The sequence below is a fragment of the Pogona vitticeps genome, chromosome 1, assembly GCF_051106095.1.
Source record: "Pogona vitticeps strain Pit_001003342236 chromosome 1, PviZW2.1, whole genome shotgun sequence".
NCBI lineage: Eukaryota > Metazoa > Chordata > Lepidosauria > Squamata > Agamidae > Pogona > Pogona vitticeps.
The window spans coordinates 317,334,814-317,359,679 of NC_135783.1; the positions used below are offsets into that span (position 1 = coordinate 317,334,814).

A 24,866-nucleotide genomic window follows, 5' to 3' on the forward strand; every position below is an offset into this window, starting at 1 on the left:
TAAGGTATTTACATTAGATTACGACCTACTGCATCTTTGAGCGGAGGACTAAGTAAATGTTTTGGAAGTTCATGTTGAGAAAGTAGTCTTGTGGCAGAATATAATTTAATATAGAAGAGAAACTTTGTCAAAATTCTATAGTTTAGCTTTCCTTTGCTTTTATGTCAGGGATTTAAATGACATGGAAAACAGTGGTTCGTGGACAAACCAATGGTTTAAACTATAATTTTTTAAGAAACATATTTTCTTGTTTTAATCTATTAGTAATAATTGGTGTGTCTTTCAATTAGCATTTTTAAATAGAGAGTAATAAGCTTAAGTATAAAAAGCAATTCTGGAGGAAATCTAAAGCACAACATAGTCTATTTATGGACATTATACGGGGTATCTATATTTGGATGGTGAAAGTTGTGTATATTTTAACTTTTTTTTGTATTGTTGTCCAGTTTTACCTTCGGGAAGAGCACCACATTTCGTTGCACCCACTTGTGAGCGCAATGACAAATAAATTTCTTATGTCTTATGTCTTATGTCTTATATGGGCTGTGTATATTGGAATTCTGATTTCTGTGCTGGCCCTGCAATGTCTTCTAATTGATGTTGCCCCTCTTAATGAACAGAGGGCTGATTATTGTCAAGATTCTGTACTTAAAAGTTGACTGAACAGGCTTTTTATAGTGATTCTACCAAAGACACAAGGAAGGAAAGACATGAAAGGGTGCATATTCACCCTGCCTTAATCCTTGTTTTCACTAAGATGGTATCTTTTAAGTGTGGACTAATTAGTGGATAGATTTAAATTCCTGTAGAAATGTTCTTTGTTGGACAGTGATGAGCAGCTTTGGTCACAAGAAAATCAACAATTCAGCATTGCTTTTCATTTTCTTATTTTAAATGCATCTTAATGAGTTAAAAAAAAAGCAAAGCGTTTGGAATGAGTTCAGGAACTAATGTAAATAAACAGTGTGACGATCTATGTAGACATAGTAGAATATTTTATTAGATATTTTCCAGCATATTAGAATTATACAGAAAAAGTAATGTGTATGATAACACGGACTATCCAAGACATAGTGAATTAGTAATTTGTATTTGATCCATAAAAACTCACTTTAAAATACAGCAGTTAGACTTTAAGGGTGCCATCACATTTTGGTCTCTTTGTTCGTTTGTGTGTGTATGTTTGTTGACTGATACAAATGTAGTGAAAATCTGAAAATGCAAAGATATTTTGGTGTGCTGGCAACCGTCTGATCTGTATATATAATTAGTAGAGAAGATATCATTCATAATATTCAACTGGTTTACCAACATTCAGATGAGAATGACAACTTTCTGAAATTCATACTTCATGTGGTATTTATTTTGAAAGTTTTGTCTATGGAAGAGAAAATATTTCAGCTTTTGTTTTATTTTCAGTATTTGAGTATTTAGTTTAGTATATATTGCAACTCTTTTTCTTTGCCTATCAACTTTCAGTTGTATACTTCTACTTCCATACATGTGTAATATCTTTTGAGAGTAAGTAAATGATTGATGAGGCTGAAACAAATTTATCAAGAGGAAAATGAACATTGGCCATGTATTTTCAATGCTAGTAATTTTATTTCCTATTATACAATTAAGAATTCAACTGAGTGAATGAATGGTTGTTGTGGGTTTTACGGGCTTCTTGGCCGTGTTCTGAAAGTGGTTCTTCCTAACGTTTCGCCAGTCTGTGGCCGGCATCTTCAGAGGACAGCAAACTGTTTGCACAGTTTGCTGTCCTCTGAAGATGCCGGCCACAGAGACTGGCGAAACGTTAGGAAGAACCACTTTCAGAACACGGCCAAGAAGCCCGAAAAACCCACAACATCCATTAGATCCCGGCCGTGAAAGCCTTCGCGAATACATTGAGTGAATGAAATTTAACACGTTTTTCAGAACAACTGATTAAGTGGCATCATGGTAAAATTGCTGTCACAGAATCTTCTTAGAGAGAATGATAGGCAAAAACAATAATGGAGCAAGCCAGTTTTAAACATTCTTGGAATGTGCATTTTTGCCACAAATACAAGGCAAAACATAACAATGGTGTCTTTTACTGGAGCTATCTGAGATTATGAGATCATTCAGGATACACAGCACTCTTCATCAGTATTTGGTTAAACTCATGACCTCAATCCTATTAAACACTAGAAGAGTTAATGTTTTATATTTTGGATCTCACAGTTTTCATACCCACACAGCAACATGAAGAATAAGCCATCTTCATAAGTCCGTTGTGAATACATGCACACTGTGTTAAATCAGTTCTGAGGCTTGCCACATCAGCAGATAAATGTTTAGGCAGGGCAGAATATACTAAGCACTGTGCTTGTGTAACAGCAGAACCCTTCTGAAAAGGTTTGCCAACACAAATGCTTAGGACAAGGGAGTCTGGCACTTAAATGGAAAGCAGAAGCTATTATGTATGTCAGAGCTGTACTTTTGTTATTGAAACTCAGATAGAAGCTTTAATACTTTTATCACCTGTATTATTGATACGAGATAATTACTGCAAAACAGCTGGTTGTTGGTTTTAGTGCGCATCAATTGTTCTCCTGTCCCAGCTGTGGGTTAATAAGGACAGTCAACACATCTGTTTCAACAGCTGGTAATTAACACAAGCCTGATTGCCACAACTCTTTTAACATCCAGTCTGTGAAAAGAGTAAAGATGTGGAGAAATATTATTGACTTTGTACTTTGCACTTTCTGTGACCGGTTTCTTTCTTAACTTTTTTTTCGTTTTCCTTCTTTCTCCCTTCCTTTTACTTTGAACACCATGGCCTTTGTCTGATGCATTGAATGGCAGGGGAACACAATATGGTAATCCAGAGCTTAAGATTTTCAGATCTTTGTTGGTGCTTCTTATTGCAACATTTCTTTGCTGAGTTGCAAGACAAAATGGATCAAGAGCATTTGGTGGAGTTCCATGCAACAGCTATAGTTTATAGCAGTATACATTAAGCAGCACAACTACTGGAAGCAGTAGCTTGCAACAGGGTGCCCACCCACCCTCCTATTTTGTGGAACTGGTACATACTTGAACTCTCCACCCAAAGGATGATAAATCATTTCATAAATTTCTGGTCTACCCAAACACTTTTTGAGAGTCACTGTAACAGAAAATAACTAGTGTCTAAATACAGAAACCCTGCAAAGTGTGATTTAAATCATCACGCATACTGCTATATGGGGAGTGATTTGGGCTCAACAGAAGTGAAACCTATTGGCAGAAATAGCAGGCCCAGTTCTGCACAGTGGGCTCAGTGGGAGATTGCATTGTAGGAACACTGTCTAATCCCCTCTGAATTCCATCTTGGATAAAACGTGGCAGGTGAATAAATGTGAAAGATTCAGATGGTATTAAAAATACTTTGGGGCAATGAAGGAAGCTCCAGAACAGTCATTTTCTATAATGTGTCACAATGAGATGCCATAATGTCGTAATACACGATTTTCCATTGTTATGTTTTTCCTTATATCCATTGATATAAAAGTGATGTAGATAATGTCATTGGGTGACCATGAACTTGCCAGTATTTTACATCAGTGTCTCTGAGCAGTAGCAGACTGGATAAAGCTAGTCACTGTTTATAATTGGGACAGGGGTTTAAATTTTCAAAATCCAGTCCTATCCCTATACACTGTATAATTAAGTTCTATCTTTATGCACTATACACATCATATACAGCACAAAGCGCCACCCCACTTCAGCCAATAAGTTTCTAAAAACTCTCGTGACAGACTATTCTTATCCACAGGTGGTATCCTGACTAGACTACTGTAAAGGAGTGTACATGCATCCGCCTCTGAAAACAGCTGTTCCATCTCTGCATTACGGATTTACTGATCAGGACTGGTAATGCAGAACTTATCCCACCTTGTCTTAAACAATTGAGGTCCAATTCAAACAAGATGAAGATATTCCCAATAGATAGTTCATCTGTCCCTGGTGTTCAGCCTGTTCTGTAGAGAGTTACACTGCCCCCAAAAGATCAAGTTCAAGGATTCTGATAGATCTGAAATGCCACTGAAAACACAGGTGGCCTTGGTAGCTCAAAGGGCCTTTTATAGGCTTAGGTGGACATGAGAACTACAACCGTCCCTAGACAGAGATAATCCTGCAACTGTTATTCATGTTGTTAGATTGTGTTTAATTCATTTTTCTATCTTGAATTGTTTTAAATGTTGTTAGACAACATGTGCATATACAATGTGTGCATGTAAAACTTAAAATTTGAATTAAACTTCCATTAAATATGTATCTATAAATTGCACAGGATATCAGTTATTTCCATCAATGAACTTCGTGGCAAATAAAGTACAAGTAAGATATCATCCAAATTATGGGTAATTTGCCCATTAACCTAGGCATAACAATGCAATACTTTCCATTTACTATAAAATTGCAGTTAAATCCGGTAATTTATGTTCATTTTGATTTTGCTAGAAATTATTCTTTGCTGCTCAAAATTACTTTATTTAAACCTATAAATTGGCCAATACCTCTATACAGTGAGTTATCCAGTTGTCTGTTGGTTCGGTTGAAAGAAATAGAGGAAATAATACCCAAGCGCTTACTGTTCACTGGATGGAGATTGTTTAACTTGAGAAACATTTCCGGCCTGGCAGGTTCACTTCAAGCAGGTGTTCAGGTGATGAGCCGTAAGGTAGTCACTGTGACAGCAGATGAGATCTTTTGAACAAACAAAAACAAATGTATTGGCAAAGATTGCAACTGTAGAAGGGCATTGGCAGGTTTACAGTTCAGTGTTAGACTGTGGGTTTACAGATGGTAGTTCAGAACTTGGCAATTGATACTAGCTCACCAGCATTTTTCAAGACCTGTCTGTCCATCTGGGGAAAGACACTGCAGAATCAATAATGCATTGATCTTGTAATTTGTTTGTGTTTTAGCATTATGTTTCTGTTTTTATCTGTTCCTGTTTTGAATCTATCCATGTTTTGAATTTTTTGAGCCATCACTTGCAAGTTGGAATACTCTTGGTCCTTTATTGTTTTATACTGTCATTTAATGAAGTGGGACCATGCTACCACATAAGTAGTTTTGAAGTTTGACTGTTTGAGCCATACAGAGATTACTGAAGTTGACAAATCTGTACCTGCCTGTGTTCTGTGGAAAATAAAGATACTTCACCCGTGCCTTTGGATGACGGCACTGGTAATTTGACAGGAGGACTTGGGTTAAATCATCAAGATTACTATATTTCCAGTGCACAATTCCAAAAGAATATGATGCAGACAATAGCATATTCATGAACATCAAAATTCATTTTAGTATCTATAGTGTGAAACTCAGTGATATTTAAAGATTATTCAGTGTATCAGGAAAATTTCCAAATAACTTAATATTGTACATTTGCATTAAGTGTGAAACATCAAGGTCATTTCTCTGATAATTTGGCTTTAACATTGTCACACAGCTGTCTAAATGGTGGGTTAAAGCCAGATAGAACTACAGTGGTGTCTCGCATAACGAGCGCATCGTTTAACGATGAATCCGCATAGTGATGCGGATTTTGCGATCGCTAATGCGATCGCATACCGATGTTTTATCGCATTGCAATGGGGGAACAGCTGTTCAGCGGAACACCCAAAATGGCCACCGGAACACCCAAAATGGCCGCCGGAACACCCAAAATGGCCGCCGGAACACCCAAAATGGCCACCGGAATACCTAAAATGGCCACCGGAACACCCAAAATGGCTGCCGGAACATGGGGAAACATCGTAGAACGGTGAGTTTTGGGCCCAATGGGCTTTTTCCGTTCCGTTTAGCGATGTTTCCCCATAGCGAAGGTTAATCCGGAATAGATTAACCTCGCTATGTGGGGCACCACTGTACAGAGGCCTCAGAGAGTCATCCCCCCACAAAAAAATAAACTATTTCGATATTGCTAGAGAGGAGGAGTTTGCGTATTATTTTTGTTCTCCACTTTGTCTGATTTAAGAAAGTAAAGGAATAATTCTATTATCAATTTTGTAAATCCTCACAGTCTCAAGATGCCATATTGCCTTTTGGCAATCAAAATAAGCAACTGGTAAATTTCTGGAATTTCTTTACAGATCTTTGGATTAGATTAGGCATCCTTCAGTCTCGAGAGACTATGGTAACGAGCTCTGGATGGAGGACTTGGAACAGCGTCTAGTGTGGCTGAGAAGGCCAATTTGAAAGTGGCAATCCCTTCCACACTGAAGACTCGTACAAACTGTCCCCTGTCAAGCTCCCTGATTTTGCTGCTTTCGTTACTGCCTCTTTGCCCTGGCCTGTTGGACAAATACCTCTTCAAAATGGGAAACGCCGTGATGTCAGATGTCAAAGTTTCCCATCTGTTGAGGTCCATTCCTAAGGCCTTCAGATCCCGCTTGCAGATATCCTTGTATTGCAGCTGTGGTCTCCCCTCTGGGACAATTTCCCGGTACTAATTTTCCATACAGGAGTTCTTTTGGAATCCGACCATCAGCCATTCTCACAACATGCCCAAGCCAATGTAGACGTTGCTGTTTCAGTAATGTATACATGCTAACAATTCCAGTTCGATCTAGGACTACTTTATTTGGAGCTTTGTCCTGCCAGGTGATACCAAAAATGCATCAGAGACAACACATATGGAATGTGTTCAGCTTCCTTTCCTGCCATGCACAAAGGGTACAGGAGTGTGCTCGGGACACAGGCTCTGTAGACCTGGATCTTGGTATATGGCATCAGCTTCTTATTGAGACGTATAGTGGTGCCTCGCAAGACGAATTTAATTCATTCCGTGGTTAATGTTGTCTTGCGAAAAATTCATCTTGCGAAACGCGTTTTCCCATAGGATTCCATTGAAATCTAATTAATGCGTTCCTATGGGCAAAAAAAGTAAGAACAAAGTCAAATTTGGTTTACAAAGGGTTTATTAAGTGCTCTTTAAAGCCATACATATTGTGCAGATGATTTCAAAAATTTCAATCAAAAATCTTTAACCTTTTAAACATAGAAAAAATATTTTATAATCAGCAAACATGAGGCAGGAACAAAAAACCGAAAACATTCATCTTGCGAAGCATGGCCATAGGAACTTATGGCTTGCGAATCATCAGCCCCATTGCCATTTGTCTTGCGAGTTTTTTGTCCTGTGAGGCATTTGTCTTGCAAGGCACCACTGTACCGTACTCAGTAAAATTGCATTATTTCTGAAATCTGCAACTGCTTATTATACTGTATGAAATTTCTTGATATTGTTCCCAAAGCACCAGTGATTGCCGGAGATTGCTGAAGTGTGTTTCATCCTTACGTGAGATGTTTTGATTGCCAGATCTCTGTACTTCGTTAGTTTTTCCAATTCTTTATTATCATCTCAAGTATCCCCTGGAATTCCAATGTCAATGTTCCAGACATTTCTTCATTCTATTACTACTATGTCTGGTGTGTTATGTTTAAGGTGGCTATTATTCTGGATCCGGAAATCCCACAAGATCTTCACGTCGCCATTTTCTGACATCATCTCTACCTGATGTTCCATTGGGGTTTTGGAGGCTGGCAAGTTATATTTTTTTCATACTGACCAGTGCACTAATTTTGCCACACTTATCATATCTAATTTGGTAATCTGTCTGTGCAGTCTTTGGACATTCGCAGATGAGGTGTGAGACAGTTTCATCTTTTTCTTGGCAGAGTCGACATTTGCTGTTAGCACTAATTTCTTGGATCTTGTTGGTGCTGCGGACTAAACCGCAGAAGCCTCTGTGCTGCAGGGTCAGAAGACCAGCAGTCATAAGATTGAATCCACACGACCGAGCTCCTTTAATTTGGGGGAGGGGATTGGTGGATCTTTTAAATGTCTCTAGGAGCAAAATATATTGTGTATGTGTGCACGTGCATATGGGTTTGTGTGGGCACTCTGAAGATCCTGGAGGGGAAGTTCTGTGAATGTGCAAACATGACTTGGGCCACCTTAGTTCCAACTCTTTTTTATTTTTCCCTGTTCTCCTGTAAAGCCCTCTTCCTTTTCTGTATTCTGTAACATGCGGCAAAACCAAAGCAAGAACATGAGAGAGCCTGTGTGGCATTGTGGTGGAAAGTATCTGACTGCACCTTCAGAGATTTAGGTTCAAAGGCCCCTGAAACTCACTGGTGGCCTTGGGCCGGTCATTCTCTGTCAGCCCAGTATACCTCATAGGTTGTTGTAGGTTTTTTGGGCTGTTTGGATGTGTTCTGGAGGTTTTCTTCCTAACGTTTTACCAGTCTCTGTCCTCTGAAGATGCTGGCCACAGAAACACCAGCAGTTGTAAGATCGAATCCACATGACGGAGTGAGCTCCCATCGCTTTATCCAAGCTCCTTGCCAACCTAGCAGTTCGAAAGCATGCAAATACAAGTAGATAAATAGGTACCACCTCGGTGGGAAGGTAAAACGGCGTTCCCTGGTCACGCTGGCCATGTGACCATGGAAACTGTCTTCGGACAAGCGCTGGCTCTTCAGCTTGAAAACGGGATGAGCACCGTCCCCTAGAGTCGGACATGACTGGACTGAAAATGTCTAGGGGAACCTTTACCTTTAGCTTCATCACGTTGGTTTGGAGTGCTTGTTCTTGTGCAGCAAAAATCAAGCCTTCGTTTTCTTTCTTAATTTTCTCCAATTTCAGCCATGCCCATGTTGAATTATTATGTTTTCCATCAATATTTCTCAGGTGTTGTCCATGTACTGGTTTATTTTTCCAGCTGTTTAATTTATTTTCAAATGGTTGTTTCTTATATTGAGTCTTTGTTTCTGTTGTTTTCAAAATATTCTCCATTTTCATCACCTTAAGTAATTTTTCTCTACTTGTACTGGTATAATCATTTAGGCTTCTTTTTTCTCTCCTCTGCTACCTGCTCTATTTGCAGTAATCCTCGGCCTCCAATTTTTCATGGTAAATACAATCTGTCCAGATTACTTTTTGGATGCAGTACACGATGCATGTTCATTAGTTTCCATGTTTTTCAATCCAATTCTTCTAAATCATTTTGGGTCCAATCTATTATTCCAGCTGGGTATCTAATTACTGGAACGGCCCATGTGTTTATGGCTTTGATTGCATTTCCCCCATTTTAATTTTGATTTTAAGATTTTCCACAGTCATCTCATATCTTCTCTTTCTGTCAGTTCTTTAACTTTTATGTGCACAATGTTGACTGCTTCTAGTATTCCAAGGTATTTATGATTTTCATCACTTAATAGTGATTTTATATCACCATATTTTAACTCTATTCCATCTAGTTGTTGGATCTTGCCATGCTGTATAGATAAAGCTGCACATTTGTCAATTCTGAATTTAATTTCAATATCTTCACTAAATATTTGCACTGTGTTTAGCAGTGATTCTGTCTCTGTGGAACTTTTTGTGTATAGTTTTAGGCCATTCATGTATAACAGATGATTGATTTTTTCCTACTTCTTCTGAAATATGGTAGCCCAATCCAGTTTTATTTAACATTATTGTCATGAGGATTAGTGAGATGTTGAATGGCAGTGATGACAAAGAATCCCCCTGAAATATTCCTCTTTTGACGCTAACTTCCCCAGTTATTATTGTTGTGTTGATGATGATGATGATGATGATTTCACATTTACATTAGAATACTCAAGGGAGGTAACAAAGTCAACACTGTATGAAATGGTTTTACAAAACTAATACAGAATTATTAAAATGATATAGAATGAAAACAATTATTTTTGAGATCTGTTTTAGTAATCCAATAGAAAATGGAACAACTGATGATACTGAGTTGTTAGAGAGCAAGTAATAAATGAAGGCCTGACCAGAGTTGAAAAGAAGTTGCCAGCTTTGGTGGATGCTAGTCTAAATGCTGCAGGTACATTCTCATGTTGTCTCACACAGGAGCCCACTACAGTCAATAGCTAAAAGGTCCCTAGCAATCACATTATTAGTGGATAAAAATAACAATAAGGAAATGCCGTGTTTTACTAATGCTTACCGTTGCTCTGCACTAAAACCTACTGCTGCAAAGTTGAGCATGTTGTTTTTAAGCTTAGAAACTCTTTTTTCAGACCAGTCATGATGGCTCTTTATCCATAAGAATTTTACCAAGCTCTACTTGGGATATAATAGCTGTTAGTATGACTTTGTTATCTATCATGTTCTTCTAGAGGGAATAAATGCTTACAGTTTATTGCCCTCTGAATACATGAATTTCCTACACTACACCAGCAATTGCAGGAGGAGAGACATCGTCCGTTATCAATGTGGAAACATTGGCTTTTCCTCCTTTATTAACATGGGTATTTTTAGCAGGGAGGTGCCAGAGCAACAGAATCATCTATTTCTCTTCTGTCAGCCTGCTCACTCAGCTGCATGGAATTTCTGCCATTCACTTATATTCCATTTCTTAAATTCATTATAAGGTTGGGTGCACTGGGCATGTTATAACTGAAGCAGTGTCAATGCCGTAAAGGAATTCTGAGTCACAAGAATGCAAATCGCTCCCAAAATAAACACCAGTCTTGATCCAAGTATACCTTATGGAGCTCCTGAATTTTTTTTAAAAAAAATTAAGAATCATATATTTTCCTTTGAAAAACCAAGCAGATGTCTTCTTAACTTGAAGCTAACTGAAGTTTGCATAATCAACTAGCAATTCGGGAATTCCCACTCCTTTTCAAATCTCACCTGAGCCACAAACTGACTCATGGTCATGAGCCCTTTCCACATTTCCCTGGCAAGCCTTTTTCCGCCTGTGCTGTTTCCTCCAATCAGTGAATGAAGATCAAGGGGTATTTAAAGGTACAGTATTTAAATATATGTACCCTTCATTGAACCCAATTGTGCTTTTCAGGAAGAGTAAGTGTTACATGGATTTGAGGTGTGCATTTTAGCAAAACGATCCCCAGTGTGATATAGTAGCTAGACTGATGAACTAGGACACAAGAGACCTGGATTTGAATCCTCGCTCAGCCATGGAAGCTCAGTAGAGATGTGAAACTAGTATTTCAACCAATAGGTCTTATCACAGTAGTCCCCAACCTTGGGCCTCCAGATGTTCCTGGCCTACAACTCCCAGAAATCATCACCACCACCTCTCCTGGCCAGGATTTCTGGGAGCTGAAGTCCAAGAACGTCTGGAGGCCCAAGGTTGGGGACCAGTGTCTTATCAGACAGAAGGAAGAAGAATAAAAAATGTCACCAAAGGAACAGCATCGTGGGGGGAAAGGGGGTACAGTAAGACTTTGTAAAAGCTGCACCTCAAAAAGATGAATAAGTCACAAAATTAAAATGCTGACTGTAGAGGAACTGTGAGAACAGAACATACACGGTGGGGGGAAAGGGGCACCCTACTCCAGAATTTCAGGGGTAGTGCATCCCCTGTCGTGGTCCACAATGCATAACCTGAACAGTGCTTCAGTGATATGGGAAAGAAGTTATTTATTGCCAATAAAAGCAAGGTGAAAGGCAGCAGAATTCTAAGAAAGTAGATTAGATTAAATGCTCAACAAAGGTTTCTAACTGAAAGATTAAGTCATAGAAACTTGTCAAAATACTTTTAAAAGAAGACCATAGACAAACAATAGCCAGGGATTTTATAATGATTCCCTACTCATTGCAAGAGGGGCTGAAATGGATTATCCTTATAATTCTTTCCAGCATTGCAGTTCTAAGTAAACAACACTACTCTTTAGCTTTCTTGAAATACCATGTCCAGTAAAATGTTTCTCAGCAAATTTGACTATGCTACAGTTACTGTATTATGTGTTGTCAATTCACCTCCAATTAATGGCAATCCTATGAATTGCCTATGCTACAGTTAGATACCAGAATTCCTTTAACTGTCTGAATAGTGTTCACTTGCCAAAGTCCTGATAATTTGTAACATATAAAAGCAGATAATAAGTATACTAAACAAATATTATGGACATTCGCTGAATGAGGGCCCACAGCTTTTGTACAACTTTGCATCTCATGGCCTTCGGTATAGCAGCCATGTAATAAAGCACATGTGTGAAAGTGCAAGGCGCAAGGCCATCTTCTCAGCCAAAGTCACTTGAGATCTGAATCATCACTCATTAGAAGTTTGGATAAGGATATTATGTTTCTTATTTCTAATATTTGTGATTCTTTGTTCAGTCTCTGAGTCCAACAGGAAGCCTCTAATCTCTAGTTCCCTGTCGCATCCTAATATGCTACTTCTGCTCATGCACTAAGTGGAGAGATGGAAAGAACAGATCGCCTTCTTTCCATTCACAGGCATTATGTCCTTCTACAAGGTAAAGGCAGTGCCCTAATGTAACCAGACATCTTTGCAGGGTGGAGACGCAAAGGCTGTCACTCATAAACACTTCCTATGTAAGCAAAAGACACCAGTTCCAGTCTCCACCATCCTCAGATGTGACTTGGAATGGCTTCTGTACAAACGTTTGATGAGCTTCTGTCTGTCAGAATGTGCATTACAGTTGTAGATGGACCAGTGGTCTGATTCAGTATAAGACAGCTTCTCATGTCCTGTAGTGAAAACTTTTTAAGTAACTGTGGGAAAAAAAAACCTGATGAACTAATGTTGAGTCATGTTTGCGATTCTGAAATGCACAGATTTTCCATTCTCAGAAGTACTAATATTGAATAGTTACCCTAATAAAACATAACTGATTTGCAAATGAAAATAGAATCCTTTATTGCATATCTGAGGCCTTAAGGCATGCAGCAAACATGCACTACAGAATTATAGCTGCCCAGAGTGGAAGATGGATTTCTATTTGGCTTTTTCTGTACACAAAAGGATACTAAGTAAGATCACATATTTGAAGGATAGGGCTGCAATCCTAAGTACATTTGTTTGGAAGTAGGTAAACATGCATTAGATCAATAGTATCTAGTAGTTTTCATAAGCAAAGACTAGCAATTAACTGGGCAAAACAATTGTCTAAAATCTGGCAAGTAAATATACATAACTGGGGAGAGAAGACATTGCAGAGCTCACATAAAGTACAGTGGACCTTCGACTTACAGACGGCTCCACTTAAAGACTTTTCGAGTTACAGACTTCTCTGGGTTCGACTTGCAGCCGGAGAATCAACCTACAGACCGGAAAAAAACCCAAAATGGAACAAAAATGGCCGGTTAGAGATTAATTGGTTTTCAGTTCATTGTAGGTCAATGGAGCCTCGACCTGCAGATTTTCGACCTGCAGCCACTGTTCCAATACGGATTATTTCCATAAGTCGAGGGTCTACTGTAGGTTTAGAAGGTTTCAATGTAGAAGTTCTGTGAATAACATCCTTATCCTGCCTTCTGTAATGACTTGCTAGGCCTGGTCATGTAGGAAGTCCACAATAAAAAAGATTTATATAACTTGGTGTGACGTTCTCCAATGTTCCCAATTTGTTTTCCCCAAACCAAGGTTTTGTCTTTCTTCCACTGTCGCCACGGTGAAAATCTCTCGTCCACACTGCACCATATATGCATCAGACACATGCTGCCAATATAACTTGCCTATTTATCTTTTGGTATTTAAATCACAGATGTTCTTTTATCATTGTGTAGGATCGCTCATTAAAACTTCTTGTATTTGATTACATGTTTGTTCATTCAGGCGTTGTATTTACTTATTCACATTAACCAATTCATTAATAATCTCTGACTATCTTGACTATTCAATTTATCTTCTACACATTTCTCATTCTCATTCTCTCTCCACTCTCCAACTCTTCTATTCTCTCTAACTCTTCATCAACCCCCTCTTTTTTTCTCTGTCTCTCTCTGTCTCATTGACTCTGCCCCTCCTGTCTTCTCATAGGCTCCTGCACTTGAGCTTCAGCTATGATAGACAGGAGTGACGTGGGCCTTCCGCCACTCTTGGCATTTATAATACCTACCCTTTATTCCTCTTCTGTACAATTCTCTTCTTTTCTCCTCAGTCTCATGGAGTGAGTCATTCTTTTTTTAAAACTTGCAAATCTGTCAAGAAGCCTCTAAGTGTTAATTCAGGAGTCCTCACAGCGTTGTTGGACATCAGGCCCCACTGGCAATGCCAGGTAGGACAGATGGAGGTTGTTAAAGGATGACTGAAAGGGTACAACATGCCCACCCTGGCTGAGGTGAAACACAGTTGAATGGTTGTTGTTTAAAGCCTGTCTTTCCTTACCTAGATTCTTTTTTTTTTAAGACTAGGACCAGCATCCAAAGTGGCTGACAATTCTGACCACATTTTTCCTTTAAGTTTATAATATAATAAACTTTTTTTGAGGCTCCCTTTTCTTGTCTAAATTTATGCTAGCATATATTTGTGTTGCATTCTTTGGCAGGCCATAAGATGCTGAAATCTAGCACTGATCATCCTGTTCCCTAAGCCTCCCCCATCACATTTGACAGCATAAAGCAGCGGAAGTGGGAGGGACACTTATCTGCCCCTTTTATTGATGGCAGTTATTTGACATTGTCAGCCAACTTGAGTCCCTTCATCTGGAGAAAGGTGGTGTACAAATGATACTAAATAACATAAAATAAAATAAATAATGTCATCAGCAACAGAAGTTAATTAGATAATGTTCACCGTCTTTTCAATGATACATGTTTTATATCATTTCCAAAGAGGTAAGCATGTTAATATGTTTTAGCTTGCTGTCCACTCTTCAAAAGGTTTTTTTGGGGAACCAAATATTGCAGCACTTTAAAGACTAACAGATTTGTTACTGTGTGAGCTTTCACAGATCAAAATCTTCCTGTTCAAACACAGGAGAGCTCACAATGAGACAAATTTGTTAGTCTTCAAAGTGCCACAATATTTTGCCATCCCTCCCTTTACTGCCACCATGTTTTAAACTTTGCTGTAAAATTCCTTTGTTAGTTAATTAGTTAGGCATCCTTCAGTCTCGAAAGACTATGGTAACGTGGTCTGTATGGAGGACTTGGAACAGCGTCTAGTGTGGCTGAGGAGGTCAATTTGAGAATGACAATCCCTTCCACACTGAAGACAAATCCAATCTGTCCCCTGTCCAGCTCCCTGGTTTTGCTGCTTTTGTGATTTCCTCTTTGCCTCAGCCTGCTGGGCAAGGGTCTCTTCAAATTGGGAGAGGCCGTGATGCAGTGCCTGCCTCCAGGCTGAACGCTCAGATGTCAGGGTTTCCCATCTATTGAGGTCTATTCCTAAGGCCTTCAGATCTCGCTTGCAGATGTCCTTGTATCGCAGCTGTGGTCTCCCTCTGGGGCGCTTTCTCTGCACTAATTCTCCATACAGGATATCCTTTGGAATCCGAGCATCAGCCATTCTCACGCCGTGCCCAAGCCAACGTAGACGTCACTGTTTCAGTAATGTATTCAAGCTGAAAATTCCAGCTCGTTCTACAGGAAATAGTTATACCAAGTGTGACTGCAAGTGAAGAGAAATCACCTTACTGAAATCAGAGGGGAAAAATTCCTCCATATCAAAATACTAGACATCATATTTATTTACCACCTCACATTTCATCTCGCATGTTACTGTCAAAGTAATGGTTTACAAGAAGCTACAAAGTACAAGAAGCTACAATGGTTCAAGCTACTCTGCTATTCAGTCATTCAAGGTACAGGAACCCCATCCTCCATTTCATGTGGCCACTGTACTCTCACGCAGCATATGTACTTAAAAGCCCATACTGAAATGGTTGTTACTGTCGCTCTCATTCGCTAGTGTTCTACTTCTATCTTAAACATTATACTGAGGAGATTAGTGACAAGCCTAGTATTACTGTTGTTTTCTTTCTCTTCCAGCTTTGTCTGCTTTAAATCCACTTGCGCCATTTCTATTTTCTTATATTACTATAAGCCAGGAACTATTCTTGTGAAAGTAATGCCAGGCTAGTAAAGGTGTATGTGAAAGGAGAGTCAGGGACTATGTCTCCTGACCTTTCTCCTAAAAGGATATCAGATGTGATACCTCTGTAAAGAATCTAGCTGGTAATCTCTTGAGGAGTGGGTTTGTCTGCTATAAACATTTCCTCTCTATCTACTATTTCAATTGCACTTCACAGCAAACTGAAAATTGTCAAGGATGTTAATTATTGGCCTCTTGGAACAACCCACCTACTTTGATTCAAGCATGCTTTCCTTCAATATTCAAGAAGGTTGTTTTGCCAATGGTAGGGTGTAATTATAGAAAATAGTTTGGTTTGGCTGGCATTCTTGTATTTTGTGGGTTATGCTTGTGATCCTAGAAGCAGTAGCTTTACCCACAAGCCGGATTTTAACTGTTTCATTCCAGGAATCAAGCTTTGCATCTTCCAAGACTTTTGGCAAAAAATACATGATATAAAATACAAAACTGTAAAAATATAGAAGCAAAGCAAATACATTGGCCTTAAAGTTGAAAGGAATTGAATATAGAAATTTCCAAAATTTTAATCCTAATAGTTCATTACAACAAACAACAAACCAGTCTTGTGAAAACCTGAAGGCTAAAACATTTTGTTTGGCATATGCTTTTATGCCTTACAACCTTCTTCATGCCTCATCAGGTTTATGGTTTTTCATCCTCTGTGGCTAAATATGGTGCCTTCCATTTGATGTAAGCTGAAGTCCATGAAAGCTGGTGCTAAATAAAGACTGAAAGCTTGTTCATATAACTTCCACAGGAGAAGCAGGGACAGATTAGGCATCCTTCAGTCTCGAGAGACTATGGTGACGTGCTCTGTATGGATGACTTGGAACAGCGTCTAGTGTGGCTGAGAAGGCCAATTCGAGAGTGACAATCCCTTCCACACTGGAGACAAATACAATCTATCCCCTGTCCAGCTCCCTGATTTTGCTGGTTTCAGGATTGCCTCTTTGCCTTGGCCTGCTGGACAAGTGTCTTTTCAAAATGGCAGAGGCCATGATGCACTGCCTGCCTCCAGGCTGAATGCTCAGATGTCAAGGTCTCCCATCTGTTGAGGTCCATTCCTAAGGCCTTCAGATTCTGCTTGCAGATATCCTTGTATTGCAGCTGTAGTCTCCCTGTGGGGCAATTTCCCTGAACTAATTTTCCATACAGGAGATCTTTTGGAATCTGACCATCAGCCCTTTTCACGACATGCCCAAGCCAACGTAGACGAAGCTGGGACAATTTCTGGGAAATTAAAGACTTCCTCTTCCCATGCCCTGGTCCCCATGGGTCCCAAGTAATCCCTTTCATCATCAGGAAACCATGGAGGCTGTGGGATGTTAGGAGGGAAGTCCTAAATTACTGAAAACTGCCCTTGTGGTATCATCAACTCTTCCTTGTTCTTGTGAGAAGCAAGTGCCTCCTGTTCTAAGCAAGAACTTTGGTCGTGCATATACTTGATCCCCACATTGTTTCTATCTTGAACTGATAGTTGTAATGGATATTTGTATCTGATTCTCTGCTCCTTACTGTATTCCTATATTACGCATGCATTTCAGAAATGTTGGACAAAGTAAGTGTTGAAAAGGCCAAAGTTTGGGAAAATGACTACATCTCCCAGAATGCCACACCAGTCATGCTGATTTTGTGAACTATAGCCTAACAAAAGTAACTTTCCTGAATTCTGGGAAAGGCTGTAGTGATAAAGAAACCTAGAGAGCAAAACAACCTGGCCAATCATATTTGCCTCGTTCACATCAAGACTTGACGATTGCATGTTCCAACTAGGTTTGTCATTGAAAACCTAAATACTGTACAGAAGATGACTCTCACACATGGTTGATTAGAGCTGGTTGTTCAGAGTATATTGTGCCCATTTTATGCTGACTGCATTGGCTCACAATTTATTTCTCGCCCCAAAGAGGAGGAGGATTAGAACAAAATAAATCATATGCTTTCTCTCTGAGGCCACAACTACCCCACCACCCTCAGCCTCTCATCTCCCTATAACAGTTTCTAGCTAGAACAGCTACCACAATGTCTTTGGAGACATGTAGGGAAGGGGAGATACAAGTCATCCCAGCTTAGTTACTGTTGCACTTGCTAATTTTGTCCCAAAATGCCAATGTCAGAAGCATTACTCAAACTAAATTGCCCAGGGGAGGTTGAAACCAGTAATATTTAGTTTCTTTAATGTCCTGTGGAAGTTTTGAATGTGGTAGGAATTGGTCATTGTGACCTTTATAACTTGCAGGAAAGTAAGGCTAGAGAGAGCTATGAAAGATGTTATTAAAACTATACTTATCTGCAAAGCTTCTGCAGTGTTCTGCTAAAGAAGAGGTCAAAGAAATTGCACACACTATATAGAGATGGTCTTATTACAGTTATCTCTTTCTCTAGGGAAGGAGGATGAGAAGCTGTGTTCCAGAACACACATCCTTTTCCAATCTAATAAATATACTCTCTAAGCACCATGCCTACCCGGCTGATAGTATTATGGGATTTGTAGTCCAGGGGGGGGGAATACCAGGTTGAAGAAGGTAATTCTAAAAAGACTAATAAATCCAAAACAAAGAATTTTGAAGGAGCCAATAACATATGTGCTACTAGAGATCACTGATGACAACCTACATGGCATTCTCCATGGATCTCACTGTTTATTTTGAAACTACAGTTTAATTAATGAAATAATAAGCTGATTAAATGCACTAAACATTTTCAAGTTCAAGTGCTGAATGAGTGATTCTGAGATTGGTACTCCAAATTTTTTCCCCCAGTTTTGCACTTTCGAGTAAACAATGCATAAGAATGCAGTGCTAAATTGCATTAGAATGGAACCTAATGCTAGCTAGCACTCATAAAGCGATCCTCTTTTACTGTTGTTCTGGGAAAAAAAAGAAAGGGGGAAAAAGTATTTCACCAATTATTTATTTGTAGGAGAAATTGCTGGCTATGCAACAAGAGAGAGAGGCTACTGCTGAACAATATAAAAACCTAGAAGAAGAGCTGCAGACCCTTCGCATTTATTACAGGTAATAAGAATTGTATAATTGAAAATGTGTTGTCCGGGGGGGGGCGCGTGGAGGGGAGATTTTCTTTGTACTATTCTTCCTTTGAGTGAAAAAAAATGCACAAAGCAAGAAAATGATAATATCTCTTAAATTACACTTCAAAATATCAAATATATATTTTAATCTAGTGTTTAATGTCTCCCTGAAAATGCATCAAAGTTGCTTTTGTGCTGTTTAGAAGTTCAGCACTAGCACCAACTTTGGCTTGTCGTTGTTATGTGTTGTCAACTCACAATCCCCGCCCCCTTTGGGAATTTCCATGAATTTTAAAGCATAGGAACAAATAAACAGTGTTGTGGGGTGGGAGGTCTGTCTTTACTGAACAATGTAAGATAAGAGGTGCCATATAATTAAACAGAGCAAGCAGTCAATAGGAATAAAGCATCCTGGACTCACCAAAGTGTCCCAGATGATTGGCCCTAAAGAAATCACATCCAGTCAGAAAGAAAGAGGAGTTGCTATTTACACTTCTTTCTTAAAGAGATAAGACCTGCTTACTACAAGATGCTATCATGTCATCCTGTTACAGGTGTGGGCAACCTGTGGCCTTTTTGTTGGAGCAACTCCCATCCTCCCCATTGACTGTCTTGCCTGGTACTGATGGGAGTTGCAGTTTAACAACATCTGGAGGGCCACAGCTTGTCCATTCCAACTAGCCCTATAAATATCAACGGGCAGTACTCAGTGAGACATGCTGCTGCATGTACAGTAGTTACATTTGTGTGTTTTGTGATTTACCGTTGAAGAAATGACTGGCAATGTCATTTGGCTGTCCTATGTCAAGTCAACTCTTTTTGTATTATTTTTGTTGAAATATTTGGAAGCCGCTATTTGACCTGAACTTGTCAATCTGGTATGGAATTTATTAACATCGGCTGAAATTTTAATAGTTACCTATTGGTATTAAGTCCAAGTCTCTAACAATTAAGGCATGGCTTTCAAAAGCATGTCGTTTTACCTGGATGGCTTTGTTCCTTTATGGAATGATAAATTAATATGTTTATTGACAAAAGTAAATAAACAGTAAATCAGCTAAATGGCTTAGTACAATTCATGAATTATATGAATAAATATTTCAAGGTTAATTGCTATAAAACTATTCTCACTGATACTTTTAAAATATTTATAGATTACTTATTCTTCATGTTAATATTGTTGGTATAAATAAAAGATGGTTCTCATTGGATTGTGTTCATATGTGTTATAAAGAGACAATAGTCACAAATAGTTACAAATGCATGGCCTTAGCAAACAGGCAGGGCCTGACATTACCACCCACCTTCCCCTTTTTTTTTCTGGTGCTGATGTAATTGTGTCTGTGAACTGCTGTTTAAAATTCCCTATATTGTCTAACATGGAGAATATTTCAGAGATATGGTAAGTATTTAAAATGGCAGCTGACAAGCTCACTGTAACATTTTTGTTGCTACAACAACCAGATAAGCTAGACAGTGGCTGATTAATATAAGAGCTGGCTTCAAAACTTGAAAAAGTTGCCTTTTCATATGTCAGTTCATAGAAATATCCAGCCAGGCTGGCCAATAATCATGCTGGCTGGTAGATTTTGGAAGATCTTATCCTAAAAGATAATTTTTCAGTGCTAAAGAACGGAATGAGGGGGGAGCTACTAAGATTCACTGGTTCACAACCATTGTTGCATAAAAGTGCAATTTCAACGAATTTTCAATGGATTTCTATCAGAATGATTAAATAGAGCAATGGTTTTCAAGCTTATTGATTAGGTAATAATTTGCTAATAAGATGATCAAAGCACATAATAATGTTAAAGACTACTCTGACGTTGTCAGAACCTGTACTTTATGATGAAGATCATGTAACTAAATCAAGCTCTTGAAAAGGGTCTCTTTAACTTTGTTCAGATGAAGATTAATAGACTGCATCTGGAATTCTGCTATGAAGATCTTCGGCCCTGCAAGGCCTTATTCGGTTCTTCAATAATCTGACTGTGGTCAAAGCAAGCTGAGTATCAGTCATTGGGAGGGGGAAGTTGAGTACAGATATGCTTGTCTGTTCCTCAGTTTTTCTGTGGAACAGAACTTGTAGGGGACAAGTGGTCTGTGAGCATCAGTTGAAGGAGACCCTCTGACATAGGGATTTCAAAAATGTACTTTTATCCCAATACTTTTCTAAAACTAAATTTGCTTTTATACATGTTTCTAAGATATGCTTATTAAAAGAGAATAATGAATACGTACCAACAGTTCAGTCATGACTTTTCCCAACTCTTAAAGGCATTTCTAAAATACATTTTTGTCAAAATCATGCATTTAACTTTGTCTGAAATCCTATTGCTTAGCCTAGTAAGGCTCACTAGAGTACGTCCATTGAATGAGTGAGGATTTGGTGAGTCAGCTCCTCAGTAAATTCCATTGATTCAAATAAGCCTACTCTAGTTGTGGTTTAATTTAGTGTATTAAGATGCACTAGAGTAGGCCTATTTGAATCAGTGAAACTTATGGATGAGTCAACACACCAAATCTCCACTCATTCAGTGAGCCTACTCTAGTGCCACTTAACAAACTAAGTAACAGGATTTCAGCCTTTCATTCTCATTTTTTAGCAAAGAAAAAGTTTTCAAAACATAATTTATATAAAACCAAATTAATGTAGTAAAGGAAACATGGGGGTGGAGAAGTATTAAAAGGAGTCCCTTGAGCCAAGAGAAAGTTGGCTGCAAATGAAGATAGGCAACTTTTGTTCTCTCCCTTGTGACTCAGGGAAGGTTGCTATTCTTCCTGATTCCTGAAACAATACTTTGCATAACAGTTAGATGTTCCAGCATTGCCCATTTAAGTGTTCTAATTGTCTAACTGCTGTATTCCCTGGTGGTGATTAATGTAAATCAGAAAAGCCTGGAGACTATGCAAATGCTGTGTTAAAGTAATTCATCTTCCTATAAAATGAAAAAAAAAGTACAGTATTATGCCAGTGTTTCTAAAATGTCAGTCTACAAATACATTATAGCCTTAATTTATAAAAAAATAATGGTTTAATTACTCTTCATAGAATATAGAGCTATTGCATATCTTGACTTAATCATATTTGAACATCTTGTGTTTCTGTTACTCGTCTAAGCTGGTGTTATTTGTCTTGGCTATTTTGCTAGGTTATATGCATCGGTATCTTGTTTTGGAACACAGTGTTGGGCTAGGACTCAGGAATCGTGGTTCCATATCCATGTGCTATATAAGATGGATGACATCCTCAGCCACACTGATTTTTTGGGAATAGAACGTTTCCAACTCTCTTCTGAATGTCCATTGATGACTGCAGGATGGGGCGGGGGGAATCTTTAATTTCCAAATCACCACTGGCAGCGAAGTCAATGTGGCATAATTTATGGAAAGGGATTTCATCCATCATGTTTTAAAATACCTGATGTTTTGAATTTTTAAATCACTGTACAGTGCAAAGAGGACAGCGAGTTGCCATTTACCCCCATCCAAACCATTTCCAAAAATGTCATCTCTGCCTCATTGCAGAAGCACATGAAATACTGGTAGGCACACTGGCTCAAGACAATGGGAGCTGTTCTCAAATATATCAAGGGAAAAGCTACAAATTGGATCTTTCTTTTCTTCTTTCTTTTCCTTTTCAATAAAATCAGCATCATCCTCACCACCATCATTACCATGGCATTATTGTAACTTTTTGTTTGGATTGGATCTATTGGGTAGAACTTGGAGAAGTTCTGTTTATGGACTACAATACCTAGAACCACCCAGCACCATGGACACTGGGAGCTATAGTCCCAAAAAAGGAAATAGCCCAGGTTCTAGTTTGAAGCCTTTTTCTTCACTAGGGAAAATGCCCATCATTATGATAAGCAGAGTGCATGGACACAGGCTTTTTCTATTGTAGTGATTCCTGAGGGACACAATGATTCATACTTTCCTTTGTTTTCAGCAGCTCTATCACAGGGCTGAAAGGCAGGTTTTTGTCAGTACTGAACAATGCACTGAACTGCAGAAAAATAATTGCACCTCCAAATATATTCTCGAAATGGGAGGACAATTCCAGGTGGAGAGATTCTCAAATTTTCCAAAGTATATAAAAGATAGGTTATAAGAGACCTGCTTATTCAGTAGGCTTTGTACTCTTAAAAGGAGGCTTGATGAACAGGTTAGCTTATCTGATTGATAATATTCCAGACAGAGGCTTTCCTAGACCATAGATGACAGGAGCAAAATCATTGAGCAGTCAAATATATCCTGCTTCCTTCTTTCCTATTTCACCTTTTAGCCTCTTCCAGCTCCTCCCCTGTTCACTGGCTGAACATGTACCAATTTGCTTCTCTGAGCAGGACTTCATGGAAGGGTCTCTTAAGAATGGGCAACTTTGGTGGGCCTGGAGGCCATAATATAGTCCTCTGCAGTCACTATGGCATGCACCAAGCTTGGAAATAGCTAGATCTCTCTCTCTTTCTGTATATATAGAAAATGCAATCAGGAAGGGTTCAGATAGCTCCTTTAATTTGGGGGAGAGAGTTGGTGGATCTTTTAAATGTCTCTAGGAACAAAATATATTGTGTATGTGTGCGTGTGCATATGGGTTTGTGTGGGCACTCTGAAGATTCTGGAAGGGAAGTTTTGTGAATGTGACAAAATGACTTGGGCCACCTTAGTTCCAACTCTTTTTTATTTTTCCCTGTTCTCCTGTAAAGCCCTCTTCCTTTTCTGTATTCTGTAACATGCGGCAAAACCAAAGCAAGAACATGAGAGAGCCTGTGTGGCATTGTGGTGGAAAGTATCTGACTGCACCTTCAGAGATTTAGGTTCAAAGCCCCCTGAAACTCACTGGTGGCCTTGGGCCGGTCATTCTCTGTCAGCCCAGTATACCTCATAGGTTGTTGTAGGTTTTTTGGGGCTGTTTGGATGTGTTCCGGAGGTTTTCTTCCTAACGTTTTACCAGTCCCTGTCCTCTGAAGATGCTAGCCACAGAAACTGGCGAAACGTTAGGAAGAAAAACCTCCAAAACATGGCCAAACAGCCCAAAGAAAACTACAACAACCATTGGATGCCAGCCATGAAAGCCTTCAAGAATACATACCTCATAGAGTTGTTGTGTGGATAAAGTGAAGAAAAGGAGAGGTATGCAAGCTGCCTTGAGCTTACTGAAGAGGCAACACAGAAATGTCAAAAAATATACAAATCAGTAAGATAACTTTAGTCTCATCTGCTGCTTGGAAATGTCCACTTAAAGCTCACCATGTCATTCTGGACTTAAAGAACTAATCCCTATCCTGTTCTTTTTACCTTTGTCCCTCCCTTTCCCTTTAGTATCTTATCTTTATAGAGTATACATGAATGCTGGGACTCTCTCTTGCTCTCTCTTAAATTAATGTGAGATGCTTTTGGAGACAATAATTATCTGCAAGTCGGGTAAAAATACAGTAAATAAGTTTCCCTACCACACTAGATTTTTCACTCTAGAATCAGAGAATTTCAGCTATGGGAATTAATGGCTATTCTATAGTACAGTGGTGCCCCGCTTAACGATTACCCCGCTTGACGGCGAATCTGCTTCATGATGATGTTTTTGCGATCGCAATGATGTTTTAATGGGCAAAATCCACTTTACGATGATCGATCAAAACAGCTGATCATCGGGATTTCAAAATGGCCACTGGCTGCTCAAAATGGCTCCCTGCTGTGTTCAGGACGGATTTTTTGATGCACAGGCATCAGAAAATGGCCGCCCTATGGAGGATCTTCTCTGGACTCTGAGGTATTTCGCCCATTGGAATACATTGAACCGGTTTTCAATGCATTTCAATGGGCTTTTTTATTTCGCTTGACGAGGATTTCGCTCTACAGCGATTTCGCTGGAACAGATTATCCTCGTCAAGCAAGGCACCACTGTATAGCCGTTTTGAATGAATAACATGGCATTGTTCCCAACATTCTAGAACTTGAGTGGA

General features: G+C 39.0%; 1 protein-coding gene across 8 annotated transcripts in view; it reads left to right on the forward strand.

Moving 5' to 3' along the window:
• Positions 1-24,866, forward strand: part of MIPOL1 (mirror-image polydactyly 1) — a 233,386-nt gene that overhangs the window by 145,255 nt on the left and 63,265 nt on the right. For 7 of the 8 annotated variants that reach the window (XM_072986393.2, XM_072986392.2, XM_078392513.1 and 4 more), the window contains one exon: positions 18,792-18,886. In XM_072986393.2, the coding sequence (XP_072842494.2) occupies positions 18,792-18,886 (95 nt within the window). Of the gene's footprint in view, positions 1-18,791; positions 18,887-19,454; positions 22,389-24,866 lie in introns of those variants that run through there. The other variant, XM_078392515.1, reaches the window with a different exon arrangement.